Genomic DNA, 27,321 nt, shown 5'->3' with positions numbered 1-27,321 from the left:
TCATAGCGTTCTTGTGACGACTGGTGAGAGCACGGCGCAGAGGAACAGCGACGAGGAACGAGTCGCGTGGCGAGGAGCGAAGCGGAGGAGGGCGACGAGAGTCCAACGAAGGGGACTCGAAGGTAAGGCGTAGGAGGCAGTTGATGTGCCTCGAAGAAGGTAAATTGGAAAGTGAGATTGAAATGGTTAGTTGTTTGTCGGCTACGAGGAAGTGCTTGTTCGCATTCCCTTGGTATCCTATTTAAGTATATGCATTTCACTATACTAGATTCTAAGTAGTCCTTGAGTCGAATCTTGAAGTAGCGTAGCGTAGTAGTGAACCGCGGTTCATTTGAACCGGGTCAGAATCTCCATAGTGAATTCAAATGAAAAAGAATGAATGTTATCGAAGTTCCATGTTTAGCAATACTCATTCAAACATGGTGATTGCCTTCCGGTCAGGCGTGTGTCTGCCTGGCCGCTCATTGGCAACTTAAGAAGACAGTTGGCAGTCAGCAAAGACAAGTAGGAAAGAAATAGAAGAAAGTAGGACGCATTGGTACCAACGTCATGGCCATCGCTGGCTGTGACGTTGGTGCGTCGTTACATCCTCCCGGACTTGACTTCTCGTTGGCGCTTGTTGAAGTCGGAAACGAGAACCTTCCAATGCGACACATGGCGGATGTCTTTTTCGCGCTCCCAGGTTGCTTCGTGATCTGACAATCCGTGCCATTTCACAAGACATTCAGGTTTGCTATTGAATTGACGCTTGCGAAGAAGCTTCTCGATGATGTGCATCGTTGCGCCAGTGTCGTCGTCAATAATCAGTCTTGAGGCCTTTAGGATAGGCCGAGTCTTAAAACGCGACGGGTTTTCAACGTAATGACGCAACACGTCCACATTGAACGTGGAGTTCAGACGACTCATGCTTCGCGGAAGATTCAACTTGGCCACGTTCGGGTTGATCATTTTCACAATCTCGAATGGTCCAATCTTGCGAGCAGCGAGCTTAGCTCGTTTCCCATCAATGTCTTGAGTAACATGGGCGGAAGGAATGCGACGTGTATCCAGCATGACTAAGTCTCCTTCCTTGAACGTGATCGATGATCGCTTCTTGTCATAGTACTTCTTCTGACGTTCTTGGGCTTGAAGAAGATGCTTTTTTGCCAAATCAATGATCTCTTGGCGTTTGTCTTGGAACTGTTTCGCATATTCAACAATTCCACGCTGAATTTGAGTCATGGTACTGGGATTGCTCAAAGCATTCAACGGATTCCGTTCCTTGCGTCCAGTATCAACTTCAAAGGGCGACATACCGGTAGATGCGCTGACGAGAGTAGCATGAGCATACTCAATCGTTCCGAGATTATCCGACCAATCACGTCCGTGATACGATATCATGCAGCGTAGAGCGTCTTCCAGAACCAGATTCTGGCGTTCGGTTTGTCCGCACGATAGGAAGTTGTCATGTGCAGACGAATTCCCATTAGCTTAGCCAAGGATGACCAGAACTTGGAGACGAACTTGGAATCTCGATCGCTGATGATGATCGATGGTAAACCGTGATGGAGAACAAAGCAATCAAAGAAGTGATACGCAGTCTTCTGTGCATCATCAGTCCGGTTGCACGCACGATACTTCGGGAGCTTGGACAACTTGTCGACAACAGTCAAGATTGCATCAAAACCATTGGAATCAGGTAATCCAGTGATAAAGTCCATAAAGACGACAGACCAGCATTCCTCAGGAATCGGAATGGGAATCATCTTGCCATTCTTGCGAGCATTGCTGTGTTTCCAGCGAGTGCAAGTTTCACAACTTTGCACATAATCGCGAACATCTTGGTCTAAGGTGGGCCAATGATACCATTGCGAAATGCGAAGGTACGCTCGATGAGCTCCAGGATGAGCAGCAATATTGGAGTCATGGAAGCAAGAGATGATGGAGGTTCGAAGATGATTGTCCCGAGTAAACGGAGCACACAAGCGCATCATCGTCTGATACTTGCGGAAAAGTAAACCATTTTGTTTGACAAATGGTTGTTCCGGATGCTTAAAACGATCTCCGTAGTCTGGGCAATTGCGATATCCAGCAGCGAACTCTCTGCTAATCGAATCAGACCAACCGAGCGAGCTCCAATTTTGAGCTTGTTGGGTCACATTGGTGGCCACAACAATATTCTCAGCCGTAGCGACGGTACGTGGGGTTTCCACTGGTACATGGCGGTAAGCTTAAGCTAAGGTCGGAACAGGGCGCGTGTAGTAACCAGCAGCAACATCCTCCCCATGAAATTGAGGGCGAGAGGGTGGTCGAACCAAATGTTGGTTAAGACGGCGGTAGTCGGTAATAACGCGTCGATTCGTCAGGTTTCGAGCTGCACGGGTGTGGCAGCGCGTGGTACACTGATGAAATGAAACTGTATTGATCGCATGCTTCGAAGATCGACGCGACAACGCATCGGCAACCACATTGAGATGTCCCTTAACGTGGTGCAACTTGAACGTAAACTGTGCGAATAACGTCAAATAGCGAGCTAATTTCGCTGAAACCTTCGGGTGGTGCAAAAACCATTTGCAAGCAGTGTTGTCCGTGTAGATATCAAATTTACGACCATATAAGTAGGGACGCCACTTGTCTAACACTAATTTAATAGCGAAGAGCTCTTTCTCGTGTGTTGGCCAATTAATCTCGTGAGGACCAAGTTTCTTCGAGAAGAAGGCTATCGGATGATCTTGACCGGAACGAACTTGAGAGATAACGCCACCAACACAGTAGCCAGAGGCATCTGTTGTCACGATGAAACGTTTCTCGTAATCCGGTAGCTGCAACACGGATGCTTCTTGAAGAGCGGATTTGATTTCCTCAAACGAACGCGTCTGTTCTGGACCCCAGCTCCAGACATGTTCTTTCTTGACAAGAGAACCAAGAGGCAACGCAATAATGGCGTAATCACGGATAAAGCGACGGTAATAACCTGCGAGACCCAAAAAGCTTTGTAGTTGCTTTTGGTTTAGTGGCGTAGGCCACTTTGCAATCGCTTCAGTCTTGCGAGTATCAACAGCAAGTCCTTTGGCAGAAATCGTATGGCCGAGAAACTTAACTTCGGACTGACCAAAGTGACACTTCGAGAGATGACAGAACAAATTCTCACGACGTAGAACCTCAAAGAGAGTTTGAATATGCTCAACATGCTCTTCCAGACTGTTGGAAAAGACACAAATGTCATCCAAGTAGACAACAATGAATCGGTACTTCGCAAAGAGTACCCTCATGAGGCGAGACCAAACACCAGGCATACCGGCCAATCCCATAGGAGCTACACACCACTGGTAAGTTTCAGCGTGCGTGCGAAAGGCGGTATACTTGCGACTCTTGAGCGCGATACGCATCTGGTGATATCCTTGAGCCAAATCTAGAGCTGAAAAGACGACACAACCAGACATCTGATCGAAGAGTTCGTCGATGCGAGGCAGTGGAATCTTTGGAACAATCGACTGCGAGCTCACATAGCGATAGTCGATGACCCAACGGATAGGCAAAGTCGAGTTTCCAGAGCGTACCCACTCAGAGCGAGACAGCTGATGTCCAGAAGTAGGATCTTTCTTTGGAATCCCAAAGATGTTGGATACCCAAGGAGAACCAGAAACTTCGATCCATCCTTTCTTTAGCTTCTCTGCAACGAAGAGATCCAGTGCATCCTGTTCAACCTTAGACAGGCGGAACGGAGCACGGCTACTTGGAACAGCATCAGGTTTCATGTGGAGTTCGAAATCCACACGACGTGAAGGCGGTAAGCCATCCGGTAAAGTTTCCGGAAAGACGTCAGTAAAACGCTTCAATAAGTGAGTGATCGGAACAGGAGTCGACTCACTAACTGGCGTGACCGCACAAATTTTGACACGGTACACTTCCTTGTACACATGTTTCTTCACATTACGTTCAAAGTCAACAGCAGCAATCTCCACAGCTGCTTGACTAGCAACCGTTGATGGAGGTGCACAAGACACACTTGGAAACGAAATCTCATGCGAACGCCAATTGATATATGGCTGAAACTTGGTAAACCAAGGTTTTCCCAAGATGACATCATGAACAGATCCAAGTGACCATTCCATGACTTGAAGTCTGCGGAAACGGTAGCGACCGAATTCAATGGTCGCTTGACCTTTTTTAACAGAACGCGCTTTCGTAGAAGTTCCATCGAGCCGAGTGACTTGTGAGACACCAGACGTAGCGGTGTTAGCGACTTAATCTGGGCGAACAACATTGCACGTAGCACCACTGTCGAACATGATGACGACAGGTTTCCCATCACAAGTCCCTTGTTTACGAATGAGCTCGTTCTCACGATGCATGGACGACAAGGTGGACGTGGAAATCTCTTCCACTTCAACAACCTCAACCTCGTCATCGGAACGGGTCATAGACGCTCGTTCAGCAGCAGCAGCAGTTGTAGGAGATAAAGAATTAAAGTTCGCGGCAGATTGCTCGTGACGGTTCTTTCGAGCATACTTCTCCTTGTTCTTCAACTTGAAGCACTGCTCAATGACATGACCAGACTTCTTGCAGTAACGACATCGCTTGTTAGACGACGAAGAAGAAGCAGAACGGCGATTTCTAGTACTCCCTGAGTCAATTTCCATTGGCTCGGGTTCGTTCTCCTGAACACGCATAGGCGTGGCTTGCTTTTGGTGCGAATTGTTGTTGGACTGCGAGCGTGATCGGTCCTGCGAAAAGAACGGTGGACGATAGTTCTTAACGCGGACATGATGCGATCGATCATACTCCAAAGCAATCTTCATTGCTTGCGACACTGTTGTACAGCGACGATATTGCACCTCTTCGCGCGTAGGACTGACTAGTCCACGTGTGAAGTAAGTGATCTTGTCCAGCTCACTCATGTCTGTCTCTTGCATGATGGCTTCCCGGAAGCGAGAGATGTAATCTTCCAAGCTAGAGCAATTTTTCTGCTTGAGCGCGTACAATTGATCACGCAAACGCTCTTGCAAATCCGGAGGCACAAATTCATCGGTCAACCGGGCCATAAGGTCCTGCATGTCCTTGATATCACGCTTGTTCAGCTTGTACCAAGCGGCAGCATTTCCTTTAAAGTTCGCAGTAGTAATGGCCAAAATTCGAGAACTTTGGTTGTCGTTTTGCCAATCGATGTTTTTGGCATCAAAGTACTGAGCAAGCTGCTCGAAGTACAAATCAACAGATTCTCCCATCATGCCTTGAAATTCAGGCAGACGGATACCTTCCACTTTCACTTCACGCTTACTCATGGCTTCAAGCAGTTGTTGCTGCTTGTCAACCATTTCGATGAGTTTCTGAGTGATAACGTCAGTAGACCATCCTTGAGGATTTAAGGAGGTCATTATTTCGTGTAGAAAGTTCTCTTATTTAGTTAAAGTTTGCGATGTTTCTTTGCCGAGTGCTCGGTGTACTTAAAACAGCGGACTTGTCGCTCGACCTCTACCAGGGCGTCAAACAGCCCGATTTGGTTGTCTTCGAGACGCCGCCGACGGTCGTTCTCGACCAAGGCCAGAGCAGACGGGAAGAATTCGTCGATTGTTTGGTGTGGCTGATCTAACGACTCAACGAAAATACGGCAGACGTTGTTTACTTTTTCCTCAGGTAGGGTTTGGGTTATTTCGTTCAAGTATCCGAAGTATTTGTCAAATCGACGTTTACGAGATTCTTTACTTGACATACACTAGTGCAACCGACGACGTTTACGCTCGGGCTCAAATGCAGACCGACGAGAAAAGTATTCCAGAATTTTCCTATCCAGATACGTGCAGAGAAACTCTGATTGGTCCACCAGACGAGTAATCAGCAGATCCGAAAGGTTTTTGCAAAATTTTCGTCCGTGATGATCTGTGGCGTCAGGAATCAAATTTCGCAGGGCTTTAACAAAGCGGAAGTGACGATCGATTCCGGACGCAAAAGTGCTGCGAATAGAAGCGGCAGCCTACGCGTGATTGGGCTTTTCGAAAAGCTTGGCGATAGAGTGACGGAACGGATAATCCCGTTATTTGCGCTTGGGCATCCGCGGAGAGCGACGAGGTGTGCAGGTACTAACTTGATCCGGTTCTTATAGACCAGACACTTAGTAAAGTACACACGCAATCAACTATGACGTTGATCAGGGACGCGTGGTAGAGTGCAGGTACTGACTTGATCCGGTTCTTATAGACCAGACGCTAGTGCAGCACACACGCAATCAACAATGACGTTGAGCAGCGACGCGACGCAGGAGGACAGCCGAAGCTTTGACGGCGAGGAGACGACACACGCTCAACGAGCGACTTTCCGAGTGTCGACTACCGAAAACGCGAAGAGACGATCCCTCCCGGACTTTAACGAGTGCTACCAGATGTGACGACTGGTGAGAGCACGGCGCAGAGGAACAGTGACGAGGAACGAGTCGCGTGGCGAGGAGCGAAGCGGAGGAGGGCGGCGATAGTCCAACGATGGGGACTCGAAGGTAAGGCTTAGGAGGCAGCTGATGTGCCTCGAAGAAGGTAAATTGGAAAGTGAGATTGAAATGGTTAGTTGTTTGTCGGCTACGAGGAAGTGCTTGCTAGCATTCCCTTGGTATCCTATGTAAGTATATGCATTTCACTAGACTAGATTCTAAGTAGTCCTTGAGTCGAATCTTGAAGTAGCGTAGCGTAGTATTGAGCCGCGGTTCATTTGAGCCGGGTCAGAATCTCCATAGTGAATTCAAATGAAAAAATGACTGTCATTGAAGTTCCATGTTTTGCAATACTCGTCCAAACATGGTGATTGCCTTCCGGTCAGGCGTGTGTCTGCCTGGCCGCTCATTGGCAACTTAAGAAGACAGTTGGCAGTCAGCAAAGACAAGTAGGAAAGAAATAGAAGAAAGTAGGACGCATTGGTACCAACGTCATGGCCATCGCTGGCTGTGACGTTGGTGCGTCGTTACAGTTCTGCTCCAGATCATCGTAGGAGGTCTTCACAATGACCAGCTCGTGGGCATTGACAATACTCTGCCCCACCTCAGACATTGTGGTTGTCGACGTCGTCTCCTCAAAGGCAACTTCTGTCTCGTTCGGCTCACGTAGTTCCTCTCTCTCCGTTACGCTCTTAAACTCATCGTCGGCTGTAGCTTTCTCCTCCTCCAAATTCTCCTTCACATCTGTCACTACATGGCTCGTTTTAACCCCTCTGTTACCGCAAAATGAGTCCGTGAACCACTAATTTTACGTCATAACTTACGGCGTAGCTTTTACCAGCGCGTTTGTATGGTGCTGTATCTTCCACTTGCCTATCCAAAACGATGGGAGGTATACGTTCTCAAAGGTTTTGACACGCTACGTCGTATATCATACGACGTAAGGATGACCCAAACGACACGGACACCGACACTTACGACTTTGTAAGAGTGAACATAAAAATTAAAACGGGAAGACGCAAGCGAATGCACACATAGAGCAGGGCTTTTCGATGACTGACATGCTAAAAGAGGAACAGACACAGAGCATATGGTAAAGGACGTCACATTTATGAAGCAATGAACACACTCATCGTCAGGGGGGATAACTAAGGAGGGCCTCCAGCTGGGATTAGTTGTCCTCATCGTCTGGCGTTCCTTCGCATTCACGGTTCGGCCTCCTCGTCAGCACCCTCATTGTCTTCGCGGAGAATCTCACGACGAGTCTTCTTGCGGACGCCGACGGTTTTGGGAGCGCGGCGCAGCACGACTCGCTTGCCAAGGTGTGCTGGGATCCTGTCACCGCACGCGAAGTCCTCGTGCCACACTTGGATGCAAGTCTTGTCGCCACCTCTGCGCGCCTTGCCACACAGGTAGAACTTGGCGTCGCCGTTGGAGCAGTCCGGGCAGTAGTAGGTCGTCTGGAACGACTTTTTGAGCTCGCCTCGATACAGCGAGCACACCTTGCACGACCGCTGACGCCTCTTCTGGATGCCGCCCCTCACAGTCACCCAGTCGTTGAACTGCACGAGCGTGTGCCCGGAGAATGCAGGGCGCCGTCGCTTGCGTGCTGCTGGCGACGGAGTGGGGGCTGCCATGAAGTCTTCGTCCTTGAGCTGTAGCAGCTGCTTGTGCAGCATGCTCAACCACTCGTATCGCTTCATGGGCGCCTCGCCGGCGAGCCGACTGGCCTCTTTATGCGTGAGGTACGCGTTGACGAGCGCCAGGTCCAGTAGTCCGAGGAAAAGACTCTTATAATACTTCCGGAACCTGAAGGAGAGCTGGATGGAGGAGGACTGGAGGCGGAGCTGGTCATGCACGTCGACTCCTCCCATCCAGCGCTGGTAATCCGTCACCAACTTCGGGCACTTGAACATCGAAGTCCCGAGCCCCTTCAGGTTTCGCTGGATCCTGTCCTCTGCCATGGACACACCTGTCGCGAGGTAGTGGACCGGCTTCCGGTCCCACCAGAGGCACGAAACCATGGTCGGCACTGCCGTCGATCTTGCGAACTTGAAGGATCCACGCTCGATGCGCCTTGGTCGCGTCTTATGCTCCGCTACGATGTCGCGGTTGAAGCCCAGGCGGTTCGTCATGATCGTACCGATCACGTAGATTGATATAGAGAGAAGCTGGATGGCGAGGGCTACGGACGAATAGAAGCGGTCGATGACCACAACCCGGAAGCCACGATGCCCAGCTAGAACAGTGCTCAGGTTGCGGATGACTGCCGCAGCGCCCGTCTTACGGTCATATGCCTGCGCAGCAGACTCGCTGGCTTGGCGTTTTCCGACATAGATCTCAAACCTGAAAGATACGACATTGAGAGCACGGTCAAAATCATAAAGTCATAACTTACGACCTAGCAAATCATCCAAAAAAACATTCGTCGCTTACCGGTGGCAGTACGCAGTCAACGAGTCGCATGTCACAAACATCTTGGTCCCGTAGCGGTGAGGCTTGTCTGGCATGAACATCCTGGTCGTGTTGCGTCTGGATGTCGCCGGCAAGACACCTTCGTCAAACGAGATGATGTTCGGCGGCTTCCACGCGCTCAGAAACCGTTCCTGCAGTACATCAGCAACGTCACGGATCTTCCACAGCTTGTCTTGACGGTTCGGGCTGTCATTGTTCGCGAAGTGTAGATCGCGCAGGATCGACGTGCAGCGGTTCCGGCTCATGTACTTGCCGAACGCACCTGCACTTAAAGCACCATCGTCGGTCATTGCCCAGTGCTGCGAAAAGCGTCGGGTGGGGCTCAACATATGAGCCACGAGAAGCCCAATAACGCACAAGATCTCGCGCGGTGAGTAGTCGTTCTCCCGACGAATACGGCGTCGAAGTTCACGAAGTGTACGCATATTCTCCGTTCTGGACGTCCGCGATCGTTCATAACGCGCTTGATGGTCCACCGTCTGCCTTTTCATCCGGTTCGTCTCTTTGGTGATCCGCATCCACAGGCGCTTCGGTAGGAAATAAAACATCAATTCAAGAGGTGATTCTTTCTTCGAGCAAAGTTCTGGTGTTGGATGGGCGGTCTCCTGCACCAATCCGCGAAAGCAGGACACATCGATCGCAAAAACTGTCGAAGGCGCGCTCCAGGCAAAGTTTCGCAGCGCTTCCTGGTCCATCTGCTCGATGGACAAGGTGCCACCCAGGGCCTCAATGAAAGCGGCATCCATGTAGGGCGACTCCTCGTCGTCCGAAACCTCGTCCTCGTCTGGATCAGGACGGACAGGCTCCACGTCGTCGTCGTCAGAAAACTGGCCGTAGTCGGAGCCTGAACTCAGACTCTCGTACTCCTCTCTAAGATCTCCAGCCTTCATCAAGTTTACATCAGCTGGATCGCGTGGTACAACTGGTCCTCCAGCGTCGTCACCCTCGCTGGCGTCTCTCGGCTCCTCCACCGTGTCGTCCTCAGAGTCTAGGTCGGGCTCCGTCTCCGAGAGCAGCCGCTGGAAAGCTCCGATCACGACACTCTGGTCTGAGTCATGCACCGCGTCAGCACGTAGCGGGGATAGCCCAAAAGCTCTCCCAACCGCGTTCTGCGACAACGCAGGTGTGCCATCGTCCTCGCTGTCACTTCCGAACAGCGCGTCGACTGTGTTGGCCGAGAGGGCCACATTGCAATCAATCTGCGACGCTCGCACCATATCTCCATCACCGCTGTCGCCCCCACCGCTCCCAGCTTCACCGCCGCCACCGCTCTCAGCTTCACCGCCCCCACCGCTCTTGCCCTCACCGTTATCTCCACTCTCCTCGCCACTGCTGTTGTCCTCTTCATCCTGAATCAGTCCGGTTGTGATCGCGTGCTCCACCACTGCTCTCTCACCTACCACAAACCAAGTTAGAAATGACGCATAGTAATACTGCAATAGCACAACATACCGTAGAAGACAATCTCGCCTTCTGCAGGAACCTCGCTGGACGGCCTGACGTACGTTCAATCGTTTGACAGTCCGGTGGGAGGCTTCGACCGCCACCCCGCGGCCTTGAGCTGGCGCCACAGGTGGCCGAAGTCTACCAGGCGCGGATCCAGGGCGGGCGCTGACACCGACGCTTGAGCCTCAGCTTTGGTCCTTGCGCTCACAGAGACCGGCATTTTGCTTACGTCTCAGCCGGCAAAATCTCGAATGGCTGAGAGTGCCCGAAGACTTCTGGCCACTCATCAAATGATGACAGTTGGAAAGGTCCACTTGAACCCTTTCCTCGTACTGTCTTTGTGTGTGCAGCAAAAACCTCTCCAGCCTTATATCCGATCGGCCCCAATTCCAGAGTCCTCAATGCGTTTACTAGTTTTAATACTAAATCGGTAAGATGTTAGATCGTAGCAGAACACTTTGACTCGTAGCTTGCAGAGCAGCAGCTTGGTAGGCTGGCACGTCAGCCGTTCCATTACCCGCGGAAGGATCCTACACTTTTGGATTTAGTATCTTCAGGCTTTCCTGCATGGATATTGATCGATCGGTTTTTTTAACCAAAATTTAGTACCGGTTAAGAAATATTTTTTAACGGTCTTTTATCGATGTTTGCATTTTTAAATCATTAGAGAGAGCGAGCTGATTTGAGCGGCATCACTGAAGCCAAGAAGGACACAGCATCGACCGGCTGACACAAGACAAAAACTAGAGCGACCGATCCGGTTGTAGTGTTTGCATTGCGTGATTCCTATACAGAGAATTCAGCTAAAACTTGAAAGTGCCAACGCAGCAGCAAGTGTTTCCTGCTCTGGGACTGTTATTCTTGATGAGGCGTCGAGGGTGAGGCGAAACTAATCTGTACATGTAGCCAACAAATTGGTTTGAAATCCATATTTTTCATAGAAGACCATACCTGGATCATGCCCCAAAAACGCGTAATCCGTTGGCTGTTGCTGAGATGGTAATGCTCCTCGTTTGCGTTTCGTCTTCTTGCCTGCATACAATTCCGTAAGATCTATTGCTGTAATAAATGTCTTGATATTCGTTTTTCTCAATCGTGAGCACAAGTATTCAGGTGCCTTTGGCGAATTTTCAGCATGTTTCCTCCATGAATGCATAGATACCCTATTGCTGCTTTCTGGTGGCAAATATCGTTTGATCTTGTTTGAATGAACTTAAAACAAGAGCGATTTACCGATCCGAGTTTACATGCTATAATAGCGATTTAAAAATGATAAAACTATTCGAACGTAATGATATATAACTGAGACTCGAAGAACATTTAGTTTGATCTCATGTAAAGGTAATGGTCGTAAAGCTCAGTCGGTACTTATCAAACTTACATACGCTTCAGTGCTGAATACTGCCCATCGTCATTATACGCTTTTACTACTATTTAAGAAGGTTGGTTTGCACATTCTTTAAAACAAGACCGGTATATTATACCCGCTACGACGGGAGAAGGGGGGGGGGTTAGTTGTTGAGAGGTTCTGGGTTGACTGTGAGTGCAGCTCCATACGCAAGGCTGGCTACGCTAACATTGAGGCTATTCCTCACTTGGTCGAGAGGCCACTCAAATACTCTTCCAGCTCCTCGAAATCATCAGCTCCAAAATTCATCACGTCGTCGGCATCGTCGCCAGCTTTTGGCGATAAGCCTTCGAGGCCCTTAAGCTCAGCGTCAAGCAGCTCCAACTGAGGGTCGATCTTGCCATCCGGAAGACTTGCCAGCTCACTAGAGAACGACTGAAGGCCCAGCTCCTTCTCCAAGTTCTTCATCTCATCGAACTCTTTCGACAGGTCAGTAGAGTCAACCTGTCCGCTTGTAGGCACCGCAGCCTTCTCCTCCCCAACGTCTGCAGCGGCCTTGGCCAACGCTCCTCTTGTCAAAGACTCGAGCTCGTTCATAAGTTCCTTGTCCTTCTCCTCACTCCAGCTTCCCTCGCGGTTAACCTTCTTCGCACCGACTGTGTCTTCGTCTGCGCCACTAATACTGAACGAATTCTGTTTCTGCGCAGCTTGTGCCTTTCTCGCTGCTTCGGCTTCAGCTTCAGTCTTTGCCTTAGCTTCGGCTTCGGCAGCAGCTTCAGCGGCGGCCTTCGCGTCCGCCTCCGCCTTCTTCTTCTTCAGCTGTTCCTCACGTTGCTTTTGAAGGCGCTTTTTCCTGTCTTCAATATCCTGCCAAAAGGCTTCATCCCGGTGAAGCATGTCTTCGTACGCTTGGCGGTCCTCCTCGTTCAGCGAAACGCCTTCACTCTTGGGACTATTGACGGGCTCATTTCCACTCGTGCTAGCAGTTGGAATTTTCCCTTCAGTTTCAACATCTGCAAAGATCAAGTCGACAAAGAAGTCCTGGTCGAAGCGAGGGTCACTACAGGCACCATCCAGCTGGGCCTTGGTCAGCCTGTGATAAATCATTTGCACTCAATGAGCTCTAGTACCGTTAGAAAAATCTCAATAGAGCGGCGATGACGTACCTCAAAATGCCCTGCGGGATGTAACCCGTGTGGAATGCGCCACGGAACATCGAGACGCGTTCTCCAGCATCCGTGAGATGGCGACAACGTATCAAAATGTCTCCCTGCAGCATACAGTTGACGTTGAACGACACCGAGCCGTCGCCTGTACTAGCCCACTGAATGCCGTGTCCGTCTTCCATATCCTGCCATGTTGTAGTGAAAACCAGCTTTCCTCCTTTAAAAATCTGCAGATACGGACAGCAGCCCTCTTCGACGGTCTCAATCAGGTTTGCCCCCTCCGCTTCCACCTCAGCTGGAGAAGCAGCAGCCGTCAATGACTCGCCTTCCACTCCAACCATCTCCGATCCGTCATCTGTAGATGAGTCTCTCTTCGTCGGTTCAAGTACTCGTCGCTCTCCAAACACAGGAATTGTGTTGATGATCACACGACGCAGCAGCAACGGAGACGATCGGGGCTTCACGCCATCCATCACGTTATTAAAATACTGAATATATCTGCAAAAACAAACAAACAAAAGGATAATTCACAATAAAACAATTTAAAAATGCCAAAAGTCGCAATTACCTGCGCTGCGACGGAATCGTGAGCTTCTCGACCGACGTTTTGCGCTGTTCCGCGACATATTCCAAGCTCTCCATGGCATTTGGGAACTGTCCCACCCACGCCAAGTAACAGGCGAGCACTGTGCCCGTCCGTCCTTTTCCTGTTAGACAATGCACCGCTGCGAGGTTCCTTTCATCTGCCTGGAGCCAGCTCTCAATAGACGAGCAGATTTTGAACACCAGGCCAAGCGGAGGCGCGGGGTGGCCTGGGAAATTGAACTCGAGTACCTGATTGTCGAAGAAAGTGTAGTCGTATGTCTCCTCACTCAAGTTCCAGATCATATAGTGGCCGCAGTGCTTGTCATTGAGGTACATGGCCACCAGGTCAATTGGATTGTCCTTGAGCAGTGTGCGGTTGGTACCTAGATTCATATTGGGGAAGCCCATGGCCACGAGGTTCTCGGTCACGTATGAGAAGTTAAGCAGCTCCAGGTTCACCTCGCCCGTGGAGCGGTCCAGCGCATAGCTGAGTCGACGTTGCAGCGCGTCCATATCGGCAGCATCCAGAGCCTTACGCGCCTTCACGGCGCCCTCTTTGGCCGCGCTGGCAGCCACCACCTTGGCCTTCTGCATAAAGCCCATCATAGTGGAGGCAGCTGCGGACATGGACTCGGAGTTAAAGCGCTCGGTTAACGTTGCCTTTAAGGTCGAAGTTTGATGATCATCACTCTTTGGAGAAACATTCTCCTCGCCAAAGAGTGTGGGCGGTGGCGGACTTGGAGCCGCCGTGGTGTCAGTTTCCTGGGCTGGGGACTGCGATCCGGTCGTGTCAGCGTCTGAGGAGGGGGAAGTGGTCTTGTCGTCGTGACTGCCCACGCCAGTATATGCCTCGAGTCGCGTCGCCGCCACGGGGAAGCGCTCAGACAGCCTCTTGAGCATGGTCGCTGCGACTTCCTTTTTCTGATGCGGAATCTACACGAGCGTTAGTGGCGGAGGTGATAAGAACATGGCTGACTGATTCTTTTTATCACCTGGTAATAGTGAGCTTGATAGTTTCGGACATTATTAATGGTACTGTAAGCTAGATATCTTAAGATAATTGAACATCTGAGAACACGATTTAGCGGAAAGTCTTATGATATAATAGGTGACACTGCACCAACCAGCGTCAACTTTCTCGTCGACAGCCACTATGACTGAACACCAGTACTTGTGGCGGGTGGACAGCGATGCAACGCGAGGTCGCCTGCTCCGAGCCACTCGTAACGTGAAGATGGGCGAGAGTATCTTACGTGACTGTGCATACGGCAACGTGGTGCTGTCGGGCAACCGTGCGGAGCTCTGCGCGGTATGTCTGCGAGCTGCAGACGCCGACATTTGCTGTGACGACTGCTCCAAGGTTTTTTTCTGCAGTGAAGAGTGTCGGGAGAAGCTGCGAGATATACACGAGAACGAGTGTGAAGCGCTGGAGGAGGTGGATCTGATAGCATCCAAGACGTCTGTGGACGTGGATCTGCTGCGGCTTCTGATCCGGATCTTGGCCACACGCAGGACGCTACGGACGGCAAGTTGCACAGTGATGAAGAGGGTAACGTGCGATCCAGCTACGCTAATGTGAAGGATTTGGTGCATGTGCTGGACAAGGAAGCTGGGCCGTGGGCAGACCATGTCCGTGCTGGTGCCAAGAGGATCCTGGAAGACCTGCCGGACGAGTGCCATTTGCCCGTGGAGGAGATTCTCGTTATAGCCGCACAAATGAACGAGAAATTCATACTCGCTCGATGCGTTGGATGAGAAGCATTTGGTGGCCGCAGTGGGGTTGTTTTCGATCTGTGGACTGATAAACCATAGCTGCCAACCGAACTGCACCTGGTCGAATGCAGGCGACAGTGTCATGGAGGTGCGCGCGTTGCGAGATATCGAGGAGGGCGAGGAAATTACCCTGAGTTATATTGACATTGATAAGGAGCGGAGTGAACGTCAGAAGGAGCTACGCGACACGAAACACTTCGATTGTCAGTGTGAACGCTGCTCAACGCCGCTTAGTGAGTCAGTCGACAGGGTTTTGGACGGCTTTCGATGCCCACGCTGCTCTGTCAAGGCGTCTGAAGAGGAAAATTATTTGCTAGCTCAAGTGGAAGATAAACTCGTGTGTCCAGACTGTCAACTAGATGTCTCAGTAGCTGCTGTCGCTTCTACAGTTTTCACGGCACGAACAAAGGTGGCTAAGGCAAAGCAGAGCCTTAACCAATTCAAGTATGCGGACGTAGTAACCCAGCTCACAGACCTTACAAAGGGCGTTGAGGTTCATGGTCAAATAATCCATTTCCACTGTAGTCACGGCATAGCAATTTCAGTGGCGCGACTGCTCTCGGACGCCTACATCAAGCTGGGCAACGTCGTCCAAGCTTATGAACTCCGCAAGCAGCTGCTGAAAGCTCTTCTGCTCGTGTCGTGGCGTAATCACTTGCCACTCGCGCTTGCCCACTTTGATAACGCTGAGGCTTTACGTCGCATGCTGTTGCACCCGACTACACCGCTCCTTGAGAACCTGGACTGCAACAGGAAATGCGAGCTTCGTACCAAGCTTTCAGCGACATTTGTGCCGTTTGTCTTGGCAAGCCTCATCCATTGCGCCACCGTGCGCTTGCGGCTCTGAAATTCTGAGCAAATGTCTTGCCTTTTGAAGCTGTGGGCAGATGATAGAGTGTGTTACAAGGAGCGGCAATGTAAGCAGATTTGTCAGTCTCAATTCAATTTTCCTTATGAGCTTACAACCTCTTCTTCATTCAAACGAGTCCTTGCGTCGTCGAAGGTTTTCCAGAACGCTGACCGGGTCTGTGCCCCCGACGGCATTTCGGATTGTTTCGTTGTGTACCCGCAAGAAAGGATTGTAGAGCATTTCTTCTCGCAGCGAGGACGGCACACTGGGCAGATTCTTCGCTCGACGGATACGAACCGAGGCGATTTTGTCGTGCAATGCCTGGTTGGACGGATCCACGCTGAGTGCGAAACGCAGATTCGACATGGTGTACTCGTGGCCGCAATACACTTTCGTGTCCTTCGGCAACGTGAGAATCACCTCGTACAATGCCCTGTACATATCCTCAGCCGTACCCTCAAAGAAGCGCCCACAGCCTCCGACGAACAGCGTGTCGCCAGGAAACAGCAGAGGTGGCGTTTCGGCGTCACCAGTGACGACATACGCCACGTGCGCTTTTGTATGGCACGACACATTCAGCACTTTCACTTTTGCTGCACCAATCTTGAGCTTCTCCCCGCCGCTCACTGCACGGTTCCTTGCTGGGATTAGCTCGTGCTCCGGTCCGGCAATCATAACGCCTGGATACTTTTCCGCGATCTCTTGGTTGCCGCCGGCGTGGTCTCTACAGATCCTCCAACAGTTACAGTAAGTCCCCAGCAATTCGGTTACCTACTTACAATCCGCATGGTCGTACGTGTGCTTGTGCGTAGTAAGGACGCCGAGAAACTCGCGCTTCCTCGCGGTCTCTTCCTCCTTCAGAATTGGCAGGATCTTGCTGGGCTCGGCTGGGTCCACTGCAAACATCGTGTGGTTGGTCTCGTCTACCACCACATAGCCTGCAGAAGTGAATATGCACAGTCAGGAATATTTTGATCATGGCACGCGACAGTATTGTCGTCGCACCATAGTTGTCTTCCAGCATGGGCACAACACGGACGCGGAGACTTGGATCATTGAGATATTTTTTCTTTGGTTTTGCGCCTGCTGGAGCTGATTTACTCGAGGCACATCGCCATTGAGACGTCAGCAAAGTCGTAGGCGACACCGAACTCGCTGTAAAAGCCACGGGGTTGCGCAACTGCCGCATGCAAATTCCCCGCAGCGGCAGCATCGTCTTGCTTGAACGAGGTGGAGAGCAGTTTTGTTGTTTTCAGAGCTTAGGATCAGACTACAGTTGAAGAGCCGTACATTTGGAGAGAGATATTGAACTACAGTATATAGTCAGGGGTTATTAATAGTAGTACAATAATCGCTCTCACTTCCGGTATCGTGGTCCGACCATATCCTAGGATTTGATATATTTTCTTAAAGAAAAAAGCTACGGTACATTTTCAAGGTTAACTGAGAGGCAAGGATAATAACATCTTCTACGTCTACATCGGGTCCGTAGCTAGTGTGACCGGCCGCTTTACTTCTTTCATCAGCGGCATTAAAAAGAATACCCGTATGGCGAAAACAATTCCCAATGGTACGCTTACCGTGTAAAGCTTCCCAAATTTCCTTGCTCCACTGCATTGCCTGCAGCTGGTCCACTTCATACGCCTTCCTGTCAATCTCAACACCGTCCTTGATCTTGTCGTACACCCTGTGAATTATGATCAGAAGCCTATGATCACTGTGTTGTTCTTCAAATGGTTGGAGCTGAGCGATTCGCGCCAGAATCCCCGTCAGTACACCCTCCTTAAAGCGATTGTATCGGTATTTTATGGGATATTATTTTATACCAGTACCGGAATGGAGAGCGATTACTGTACCCAGGAAAAAACGGTAGTAGTACAGACAACGACAATAAAAGCGCCCCATAGTAAATATTGACCAATCAAAAAGTAGTTAAGTTATGATGACCATCCAATAAATTGAGCTAAAATTCGGTTGGAAGCCAGCAATTCGAGGGTGAAGCCGCGCTGCACGATCACTTTCTAAACCTACGATGGGGACGAAGAAGCAGCGCGGCTACCCAATTAAAGAGAAGCTGGTGAGTGATGGTCGCTCCTCGGCTACGCCGAGTGGTGACCATTGTGATGAAGGAAGTAGTCGTAACAACAGTAAGTTGCAGGGACTGAAAGTCCAGCAGGGGAGAAAACCGAGTGCTGCTGCTTGCTCTTGACGGCGCAAGTTGTCGAGTGTGTAGCAGCACACGGAAAACCCCCGGTAACATATATTGGTAGGATTAGCAGTAGGATGGGGCTGGCGGCTCGCCAGCCAATGGTCCGTCGAAGTCCGGCTTCTGGACGCGAGCATCGCGTCCTGGAGGCACCTGAGCCTCAGGTTTGAGCTGGACGCAGTCCTGGCTCTTCCTCCACACTTCACACTCCCACTTGATCTAGTCGAAGCGCAGCTTCAACATGATCACCTTGTAGAGCTCACCACGATGTCCTTGGCATCTTTTAGCTGCGCTGCAGCACGACGCTTCGTCCTTGGTAGCGCTCTTCCTCCTTCTTGTCCTTCGCATGCATGAACTGGTAGTAGTAGCTTGCATACACGCATGGCGATGATGTTTGGCTCCCACTGAACGAGCTGAGCCTTGCTGACGGTCGATGCGCAGCACCTTCATCCCATCACGGCAATGTTCGAACTTGTCCTTCGGCAATGGCTTCGTCAACGCGTCGTCGATCATGTCGTCGGTGCTAACATGGCGAATCCGTAGCTGCTCGTCCTCCACGAGGTGGCGCACCAAGTGGAACTTGTTCATAATGTGCTTGTTCTTGCTGTGCTTGCCAGACTTGGCAGTCAGATAGATGCACGACTTGTTATCACCGATAATCTCCGGAGTCGCGAACTCCCAGCATAGTTCTTCACAGAGTCCACGTAGCCCCTGTAGATCTCTTAGCTGCCGTTCATTCAATGGCCAATATACTCTGCTTTCCGCTGTGCTCTGTGCGGTTAATCTTCTTTGCTTTTCTTGATCCGTACGAAACCACGTTACCATTGACGAACGTCACGAACCCGCTAACACTCTTTCGGTCATCAGGGTCATTAGCGTAGTCAGCATCGGTGTAACACGTCAGCTTGACGTCGTTCCCAATAACAATGTCCATCACTAAGCCGTGGTCTTGAGTACCACTCAGGTAGCGTAGCACCCTCTTTCCCATAGCGTAGTGTGTGTGGTCGCAGCAGGACAGGTACTTGCTGAGATTACGCACAGCGTGCGCAATGTCCGGCCTTGAGGCTGAGACCAGATATTGTAGTGCATCAACGAGCTCTCGGTACGGAGGCGGGGAGCCATCTTTCGCATCTGTGACCACCTCAGCGCGCAGCGCTTCCGGTGTTGCAACCGCGTTGCAACCCTCCATGTGAAATCGCTTTAGCACCTCCGTAATATGTTGCCGCTGGCAAAATACCGCATGTCGACGCTCGCTGTCGATTAGTATCTCCACGCCTAGTAGATACTTGACTGGTCCGAGAGGTGTGAGTTCATACTCCTCACTGAGTTGCTTAGCAACCTTAGCGCAAAGGTCACTAGGGCCGAGGAGCAGTAGGTCGTCGACGTACACCGTGAGCAACATGGTGACTTCTCCTCCCACTTTCCTGGCGTAGAGTCCGTAGTCAGAGTCGAGGCGCTCGAGTCCGATCTTCGTCAGGAATTTGTGCAATGTCTTGTTCCAAACGCGAGGCGCTTGCTTTAGCCCATACAAACTCTTTTGTAGCTTGCATACGTAGCGCGTAGAGTCTTCTCCGAAGCCTGGAGGCTGCTCCATGTAGACCTCCTCGTCGAGATCACCGTACAAGAACGCGATCTTGACGTCAAACTGCAAGATGGCCCATCCGCGTTGCAGCGCGTATACGATCACGCATCTGATTGTCTCAAATCTGATAACAGGTGCGTATGTTTCACTGTAGTCGATGCCCATGCGTTGTAGAAAGCCTCTGATCACCAGTCGAGCTTTATATCGCTTAATCCGGCCCGTAGAGTCTCTCTTGAGCGCGTACACCCACTTGCACGAAATGACACGCTTGCCTTTGGCCTCCGTGCGTCGCACGAGCACCGAAGTTTCGTGCTGCTGCTGTGAGTCCATCTCAACTTGCATCGCTGCTTTCCACTCCTTCCACTTCTTTGACCTTGCCGCATGCTTGTGACTAATGGGGATCTGCACATCCTTGATGTTCGGCTTCGTCACATTCGTCACTACGTAGTCCTTGAGTCGGGCGGATGGCTGTCGCTTCCGCTTCGGTCGCGAGGTAGCTGCACTGTCGTCTGGCGACGACTTCTGCGTCGTGCATGGCTCCCAGTTCTCGTCTTCGTGAGCATCACGTCGATTGTCCTTGGCCTTCGAGGCTCCCACTCGATTTGCACATGCTTTCGCCTTATTCTTGCCCTTTGTGTTCTTCCGCTTGGAACCTCCCACTGAAGCTGCTGGCTTCTTAGCGTCCTCGCTTGGTAGCTGTGGGTCATCACTTCGAGTCGCAGACTCGGCTTCAACTTCAACACCTTGGTTCTGGCTCTCACGAGCAGTAGCCAGCTTCGCCATTTTCGCTGCTCGCTTTTCTGCAAGCTCTGCAGGAAGCTGCAGGTACGTAGACATTGTCGTCCGGATCGGCACGATCGGGATCTCCGCAGGTAAGTCGTAGTCTCCGTAAGCGTAGGTGTTTGCAAGAAGTTGCTCAATATACACAGTGTTCACCGTGTACTTCTCATGTGCCTTCATGTTTCCATCTCTGCACGTCGTCACTGATCCTGTGCGCAGGTTCAGCAGCTTATAGCCCTTGGTCTTCTCGCTGTAGCCAAGTAGTAAGCACATCTGCGTCCTTGGAGTGAGCTTCTCCTTTCTCTGCCGAGAATCATCAGGGATGTGCGCGTGCACCAAGCACCTCCACGTGCGCAGCACGCTGAGGTCTGGCCGCTCTCCGTACAGGGCCTCGTACGGGGACTGCTGGTCCTTGAACACCGGCGTCGGCGTCTTGTTGAGCGTCTCAATTGCATGCAGGAAGGCTTCTCCCCATAATGAAACAGGCATTTGCGTAGCTTGTAACATAGATCTGACCTGCCGCATGGCGGTCTGGTTCGTGCGCTCCACGATAGCGTTCTCCTGCGGGCTGTAGGGATTGGATGAACGTGTGTCGATGCCGAGGTCCTTGCAGAAGGTCTCGAGCTGCATGTTGACGAACTCGCCACCACCATCGGAGAACAGCATCTTGATGGTCGCCTTCGGGAACTGGTTCTGGATCCAGCGAATCTGCTTCTGAATCAGCTCCGTGGCTTCGTCTTTGTAGGCTAATAGATATCCCCACTTGTATCTCGTAGCTTCGTCGATAATCAATAGAAACTGGTTTGATTTTGATATTGTATCCACTCCAACACTGCATAGGTCGACACAAAGCTTGTGCAAGGGCTTTGCAGAGCGAGACGGCTTGTGCTTGTAGCTCATGCGCTTCGTCTTTGACTCTAAGCATGGAATGCACTCATAGAGAGCAAAATTCTTCGACTGCATGTTGATGCCAAAGTTATAGTTTCCTGCCATAGTCTTGATAGTCTCCATGTTCACGTGGCCCATGCGGTTGTGCAGCAACGTCATGGGGTTCTCAGCTTCACTGGCCTTGACGCTCATCACGTTCTTGCTCTGACGTGGCGTCCACATGCGGTACATCCCGCGGATGTACTTGAAGCGCAGCTTCAATGTGTCCTTGACCAGCCACGTAGTCTTCTGATCATGCGAGAGGCGCACCTTGAAGTTTCCTTTAAATTGCATGTAGGTCTGCGAGATCAGGTTGTAGGCAGCCGACTTGGCGTAGCTCACGTCATCAAGGAGGCGCTCCTCGATCTTGCCCGTGTGCTCGTTCAGCACTTGCATAAGCACTGTGCCCACAGTTGCGCGCTCGGTTGTGCCGTTGCCGAAGACTAGCTCTGCAACTGAGTCTTCGTGTAGCTCCGTAAACAAGGTAAGGTCGCTCGAGACGTTGGTCTGCGCGCCGCTATCCAACACCCACTCCACCATGTCCTGGTCCATGCTCGCCGCAGATCGGATGAATCCCCGCTGGAATACCTACATCGACTAAATGTGGCCGGTCTACGGGCCAAGTTAAAGATCAAGGATGAGGATCCAAGGTACTGCGGGAACACGTGGATCACTCATCGAGACGTTGGGAGATGTGGATCTGGCCGCCAGGCTGACCCTGTTACGTCTTCCAGACGCAGATGAGCTCGAAGAAGTCCTGCGGGCTGTGGATCGCGCGAAACACCGCCAGAAGAAGGCGGCGGTCGGATCCGGCAAGTATCGCCAAAAGGCTCCGACGCCCACGGCCCCAGCTCGACGTGTCCACCAAGGCACGGCGCGTGACTCAGGAACTGAGTCAGGATCCGACGGTTCGGACTCCGACCCTGAGATTCCGTCAGTCTGTCTCATGCTTCAACATGAACGGGGAGGACAGGAGACAGTTTTGGACCGGGAGTTAGCCTTACCCGGGGAGCTTGGAGTGTTAACAGATTTTGGGAGATCTACATGGAGCGGGAACAGCACAGTTCAGGTGTTTCGGCAGTTGCGGATCCGGGAAGCACATGAATTCTGGATGGTGAGAAACACTGGTGTTCTGTGAGAAGTTGTGGCAAGAAAGGTCATCCCGGGGATCATTGCTTCTACGCGTGTCGCGGGTGTGGCGAGATTCATGACGTCAACAAGTGTCCGATGGAAGAATTCTACAACCAGATCCGCCAATGGTTTGATCCAGCCAAGCACAGAGGGATGTTGCCAGAAGTGGCCGAGAAGATGTTTATTTAGGACGCTTGCCGGGTTTGAATCCGGTACGAGCCGAGCGTTCTAGGTATTGCATTTATGCATTTGTGAACAAGACATCGCTAGATCCAGGTAGCAGGACCCTAGATCCAGTCGATAATACACGTGATCTACATGAAGTGTCAGTTGCCAAGGTCTCTAGTTTGCGCCAAGTGGATGAGTTTTCCAGATCCGAAGTCTCTTCAACCCTGGATCTACACAGAGGAGAGGCACGTGGTTACTGGGAGAAACGCCAACATGGTCGATGGTTTGAGCCTACCAAGGGTGAGGTCACTGCAGATCCACCTAAGGTCTGTCTGGTCACTGGATCCTGTGGATCTGAGGATGTTGGATCCATGGATCTGCTAACAGGGGAGTCCCGTGGATACTGGAAGTACCATGCCCCGGGAAAGTGGTTCAGACAAGCCAGGGTAGGGGGCAAGATTAACAATGAAAAAGCAATCCTACTCCTAGATAGTGGTGCCGAGGTGTCTATACTGGATACCGCCTTTGCTCGTAAGGTTGGGTGCCAAGTGGATGGGAGTCGGATCCAAGATTGTGTTGGGATTGGTGAAGGGCGTGTACCGTACGAACGGGAGAACGCGGATCAAGATCACGCTGGCAGGTTTGTTTGGTGTATTGGTTTGACATTTGGGTCGGGGATCTCGCTGGTCAAGACGCCATCCTTGGGATGGATTTCCTGGTGCCGGCCGGAGTGAGGTTGGATCTGGCGGATGGGACACTTTGTTTCCCTGACGAGATGCGGATCCAGCTCTGCGGACGGCGGCCGTTGTATGGAGCAAAGATGAGGATCATAAGGGCGGATAAGACCACCTGGATCGAGCCCGGGGAAACCTGGGAGCTGTCAGACCGGTTAAAGTGGGTGGAACATGAGAAACTGTGGGTCACTCGGGGCGAGAAATGGGTACCTACCGTAATCCAAGGACCAGGTCGATCGCAATACCTCCAGGTCACGAACGTCAGCGACAAGAGACTATTACTGGACCATTATGAGGAGATCGGACGATGGTTGGCGAAGGACGGTATCCCTAGGCGACCTGGATATGTGTCAGTGGGATCCCGCCGCTACAAAGAATGGCAGAATCTGGTGTACGAGGCGACTACCTAAATCGAATCTCTCGGAGAGGTGGAGCTCCCGGCGGAGCCAACTGGCCCCTTGGTGGATCGGCCTTCATATCCAACTCCGCGAAAGATCCTGCAGAGAGATCGACGGGTTGAGATCCAAGCAATGAAGGTTGGATCCATGACGGGGGACGATCCCCAGAGTCGGCCCTTAGATAACGCAGGGTCGGTGGACGAAGGATTGCAGAGGGCTAAAGCCGAACAGCCGGATCCCGCCGATCCACAAGTGGATCCAAGCTTTCCACTGGATAAAGTGCCTGGATCCCTATCGAGAGTGGCAACGCTAGTCAAACCCGAACTGTCGGGTTTAGACTCGTTAGAGGACCGGCTGGATCCGACCGGTGACTTCCCCAGTACCAGGATATCCGACCCCACGAAGACAGAAGGGATGACGGTCGAAGGAGAGTCGCGGTGCCTTGATCCAAGGGTGGATCAGACAAAGACCGAAGATGAACAAGTCTGCTACCGTGAAGGCGGGGATCTACACGCCGAGGATCTTGGAGAAGGTATGGCGGTAATCCCGGAGGTACCACTGACCACAGAGGAGGTCACGATTGATGATATCCAAGTGGATCCAGGGGCGAACGAACCCACTGAAGTGGATCGTCTGCGTCAGAAGATCTGGGAAAGCCGACATCTGCTGATCGGTAAGGGTAATGCGTTACCGCCCGCCGCCCGCGGAGTCAAATGTGACATCGATGTCGGCGACGCGAAACCGATCGCTCAAAGGGTGCGGAAGGTGGCACCTCAGTTCCGAGAAAAACTGTCAGATCTGATTAAGGGCCTGCTGCAAGCCAGGATCATCAGCTTCTCAACGTCCCCGTGGGCGTCGCCGGTGGTAATCATCATCAAGAAGAACGGGGTGGATATACGTCTGTGCATTGATTACCGGCTGGTTAACAGCCTGACTCGATTGATGGTGTATCCGATGCCTCTGATCAATGAGCTGTTGGAAGTTTTGGATAAAGTACTCTGGTACTGTTCTCTAGACATGGCCAGTGGTTTCTGGGTGGTTACTATGACGGATCGAGCTCGCGCAATATCCGCATTCATCACACCGTTTGGCCTGTTCGAGTGGACCCGGATGCCGTTTGGATTGAAGAACGCACCCCAGATCTACCAACGCCTCATCGATAACGCCCTCTATGGGTTCACCCGAATACCGGAGCCCGAAACGGGTGGATCCGGGGAAGGTGACGCAGAAGTGGATCCATTCGAAGCGGGGGAGCCAGGGGATCCTGGGACCCCGTCTGTGTTAGGACGCAGATCTTACATCGACGACATTCTGATTTCGGCGGAATCGTGGGATCAGTTGTGCGAAAGAGTGACATCCCTACTGGAGGCGTGTACTAAGTGGAATCTCTCTATCAGTGTGGTTAAGAGCTATTGGAGGATGCGCAAGGTGGATTACTTGGGCCATCGAGTTTCCAAGGAGGGATTGGAGGCGAATCCTAAGGACCTGTCTTCATTAGTCGATTTGTCCTTCCCACAGTCGTTACGAGCGATGCAATCCTTCTTGGGCAGTTTGAACTACTACAGTCGGTTCATCGAAGATTACCGCCCTGTTTGGCCGGCGGTGTGTGTATGAAATTAAGAGAGGGTAGATTTGGCTGGCGATGAACCGCTCCAAGCTGTCCCGAATGAAAATCCAACAAGCTCTGGCCCGGGAGATGTCGGATCCACGAAGGGATCCAAGTGGTATGACGTCAAAAGAGGACCTAACACAGGAGCTGGATCCACCCCGAGACCAACAGAGAGAGGATCCAGTCTGGATAGAGACGACGGATCAGAACATGGAAAAGGCAGAATCTCGGTGGATCCGAGCTCAACACGCATTCGTGGAACTGAGGAACAGGATCGCGACCACGCCTATCCTCCGTCATTTCGATCCGGAACGTCAACCTACGGTAATAGTTTATGCCAGTGACTGGGCAGTCTCAGCAGCTCTGGTGCAAGAACATGAGGGGATCTGTCATCCAGTCACCTTTGTCAGCCGGACACTGAAGCCGAATGAACTGAACTACGGAGCGGTGGAGAAAGAGATACTTGCGCTCCTGCGCGTGTTGGATCTAAATTATAACCTCTTAGTGGGAAGATCCATCCGGATCCTGACTCGACACTCCACGCTAGCCTGGCTGTTCAAGTCGGCCGGGTTGCAAGGACGTTTGGGACAGTGGGCGGCTTTACTCTCGCCTTGGACGCTGGATATTGTGAAATGTTCGAAAGGGGAAGACGAGATCCTGGGAGTCTTGGCCGCGAGCATCACTCCTCGAGCTAAGATGGATAAGGCGCTGACTAGGATCGCCCCTAAGAAAGAGCCCAAACGCCGGATCCAGATCCCGATCCCGACGGTTCAGGTGGATGAGGATCTATACGTCCTGAGTTTCGATGGATCCGCTCGTGTACGACGCGGAGGAGGAGCATACAGTGCAATACTGTGGAGACTGCCCGGATGGGAAGTTGTACGGGCCAGATCCACTTACGCGGAAGGCCTCACCGTCAACGAAGCGGAGTATAACGGACTCCTTCTGGGTTTGGATTTACTAAAGGGACAAGATCCAAAACGGCTGGTGATTTGTGGGGATTCAAATTTGGTAATCAGACAGGTGCGAGGTGAGATTGACTGCAAGGCCCCGGCCCTAACACTGTTACGGCAGAAAGTGATGATCCACCTGCGTGGTTGGTTGAATCACGAGTTGGTGCATGTCAAGCGAGATTGGAATGCCAGTGCGGATAGTTTGGCCAGTGCCGCTTTACGGAATCAATGTGGTGTCGAAGTGGAGGGAGAAGCCGAACATCAGGATCTCGTTACGTTGAACCGACTTGACGAAGTGGTGGTAGTTGGATCCGGGAAAAGGACAGTCCAGGTGATGGCTGTCACTAGGTCCAGAGGAAAGATTGGATCCAGCCCCCCCGATCCTCGAGGAAACATTCGTGAAGAGAGTTCGCATCGAGCGGATCCTCAAAGCACAGAATGAGGAAGCGTGGATCCTGGGACTAAAGAAGTATCTGATGGGGGATGTACGAGACTTAAGTCGGGAGGATGCCAAATCCTACAGCGTTATCGCTACGGATTACGCAGTGGATCTGAACGACTTGCTCTTCTATTGCCCCCCTACGAAGAGAGTCCACGAGGATCGGGATGATTTGATGAGATTGGTGATGCCAGAAACCTTGCAACAGGATGTCCTACACCACTACCACGCTAGCTTGGAAGGCGGACATCAGGGCATTGGTCGGACCTACCAACGGATCCGGGAATGTTTCCATTGGAGAGGACTATTCAAGAGTGTACAACGATATGTCGGTGAATGCGTGGATTGTGA

The 27,321-nt window shown here is 51.5% G+C and overlaps 3 protein-coding genes across 3 annotated transcripts; 1 reads left to right on the top strand and 2 right to left on the bottom strand.

The window, feature by feature from the left end:
• Window positions 1–11,779: 11,779 nt before the first annotated feature.
• On the bottom strand, window positions 11,780–14,320 carry PITG_01691 (phosphatidylinositol-3,4,5-trisphosphate 3-phosphatase, putative; the record flags this gene model as incomplete). Its single annotated transcript, XM_002908266.1, has 3 exons — window positions 11,780–12,762; window positions 12,836–13,333; window positions 13,404–14,320. The coding sequence occupies 3 exons, from the start codon at window positions 14,318–14,320 to the stop codon at window positions 11,913–11,915; spliced, it is 2,265 nt and encodes a 754-aa protein (XP_002908312.1).
• A 253-nt stretch (window positions 14,321–14,573) lies between these two features.
• On the top strand, window positions 14,574–16,048 carry PITG_01690 (uncharacterized protein; the record flags this gene model as incomplete). Its single annotated transcript, XM_002908265.1, has 4 exons — window positions 14,574–14,888; window positions 14,951–15,106; window positions 15,180–15,891; window positions 15,957–16,048. 4 exons carry the CDS (start codon window positions 14,574–14,576, stop codon window positions 16,046–16,048), a joined length of 1,275 nt encoding a protein of 424 aa, XP_002908311.1.
• Window positions 16,049–16,166: 118 nt separating this feature from the next.
• PITG_01689 (hydroxyacylglutathione hydrolase, putative) lies at window positions 16,167–17,232 on the bottom strand (the record flags this gene model as incomplete). The annotated part of the gene is made up of 3 exons (XM_002908264.1): window positions 16,167–16,767; window positions 16,840–16,981; window positions 17,049–17,232. The coding sequence occupies 3 exons, from the start codon at window positions 17,230–17,232 to the stop codon at window positions 16,167–16,169; spliced, it is 927 nt and encodes a 308-aa protein (XP_002908310.1).
• Between the last annotated feature and the right edge of the window lie 10,089 nt (window positions 17,233–27,321).

This window comes from Phytophthora infestans, genomic scaffold, assembly GCF_000142945.1.
Source record: "Phytophthora infestans T30-4 supercont1.2 genomic scaffold, whole genome shotgun sequence".
NCBI classification, from domain to species: domain Eukaryota; phylum Oomycota; class Peronosporomycetes; order Peronosporales; family Peronosporaceae; genus Phytophthora; species Phytophthora infestans.
The sequence above is the reverse complement of the archived record's forward strand: the minus strand, read 5'-3'. Positions and strand labels throughout refer to the sequence as shown.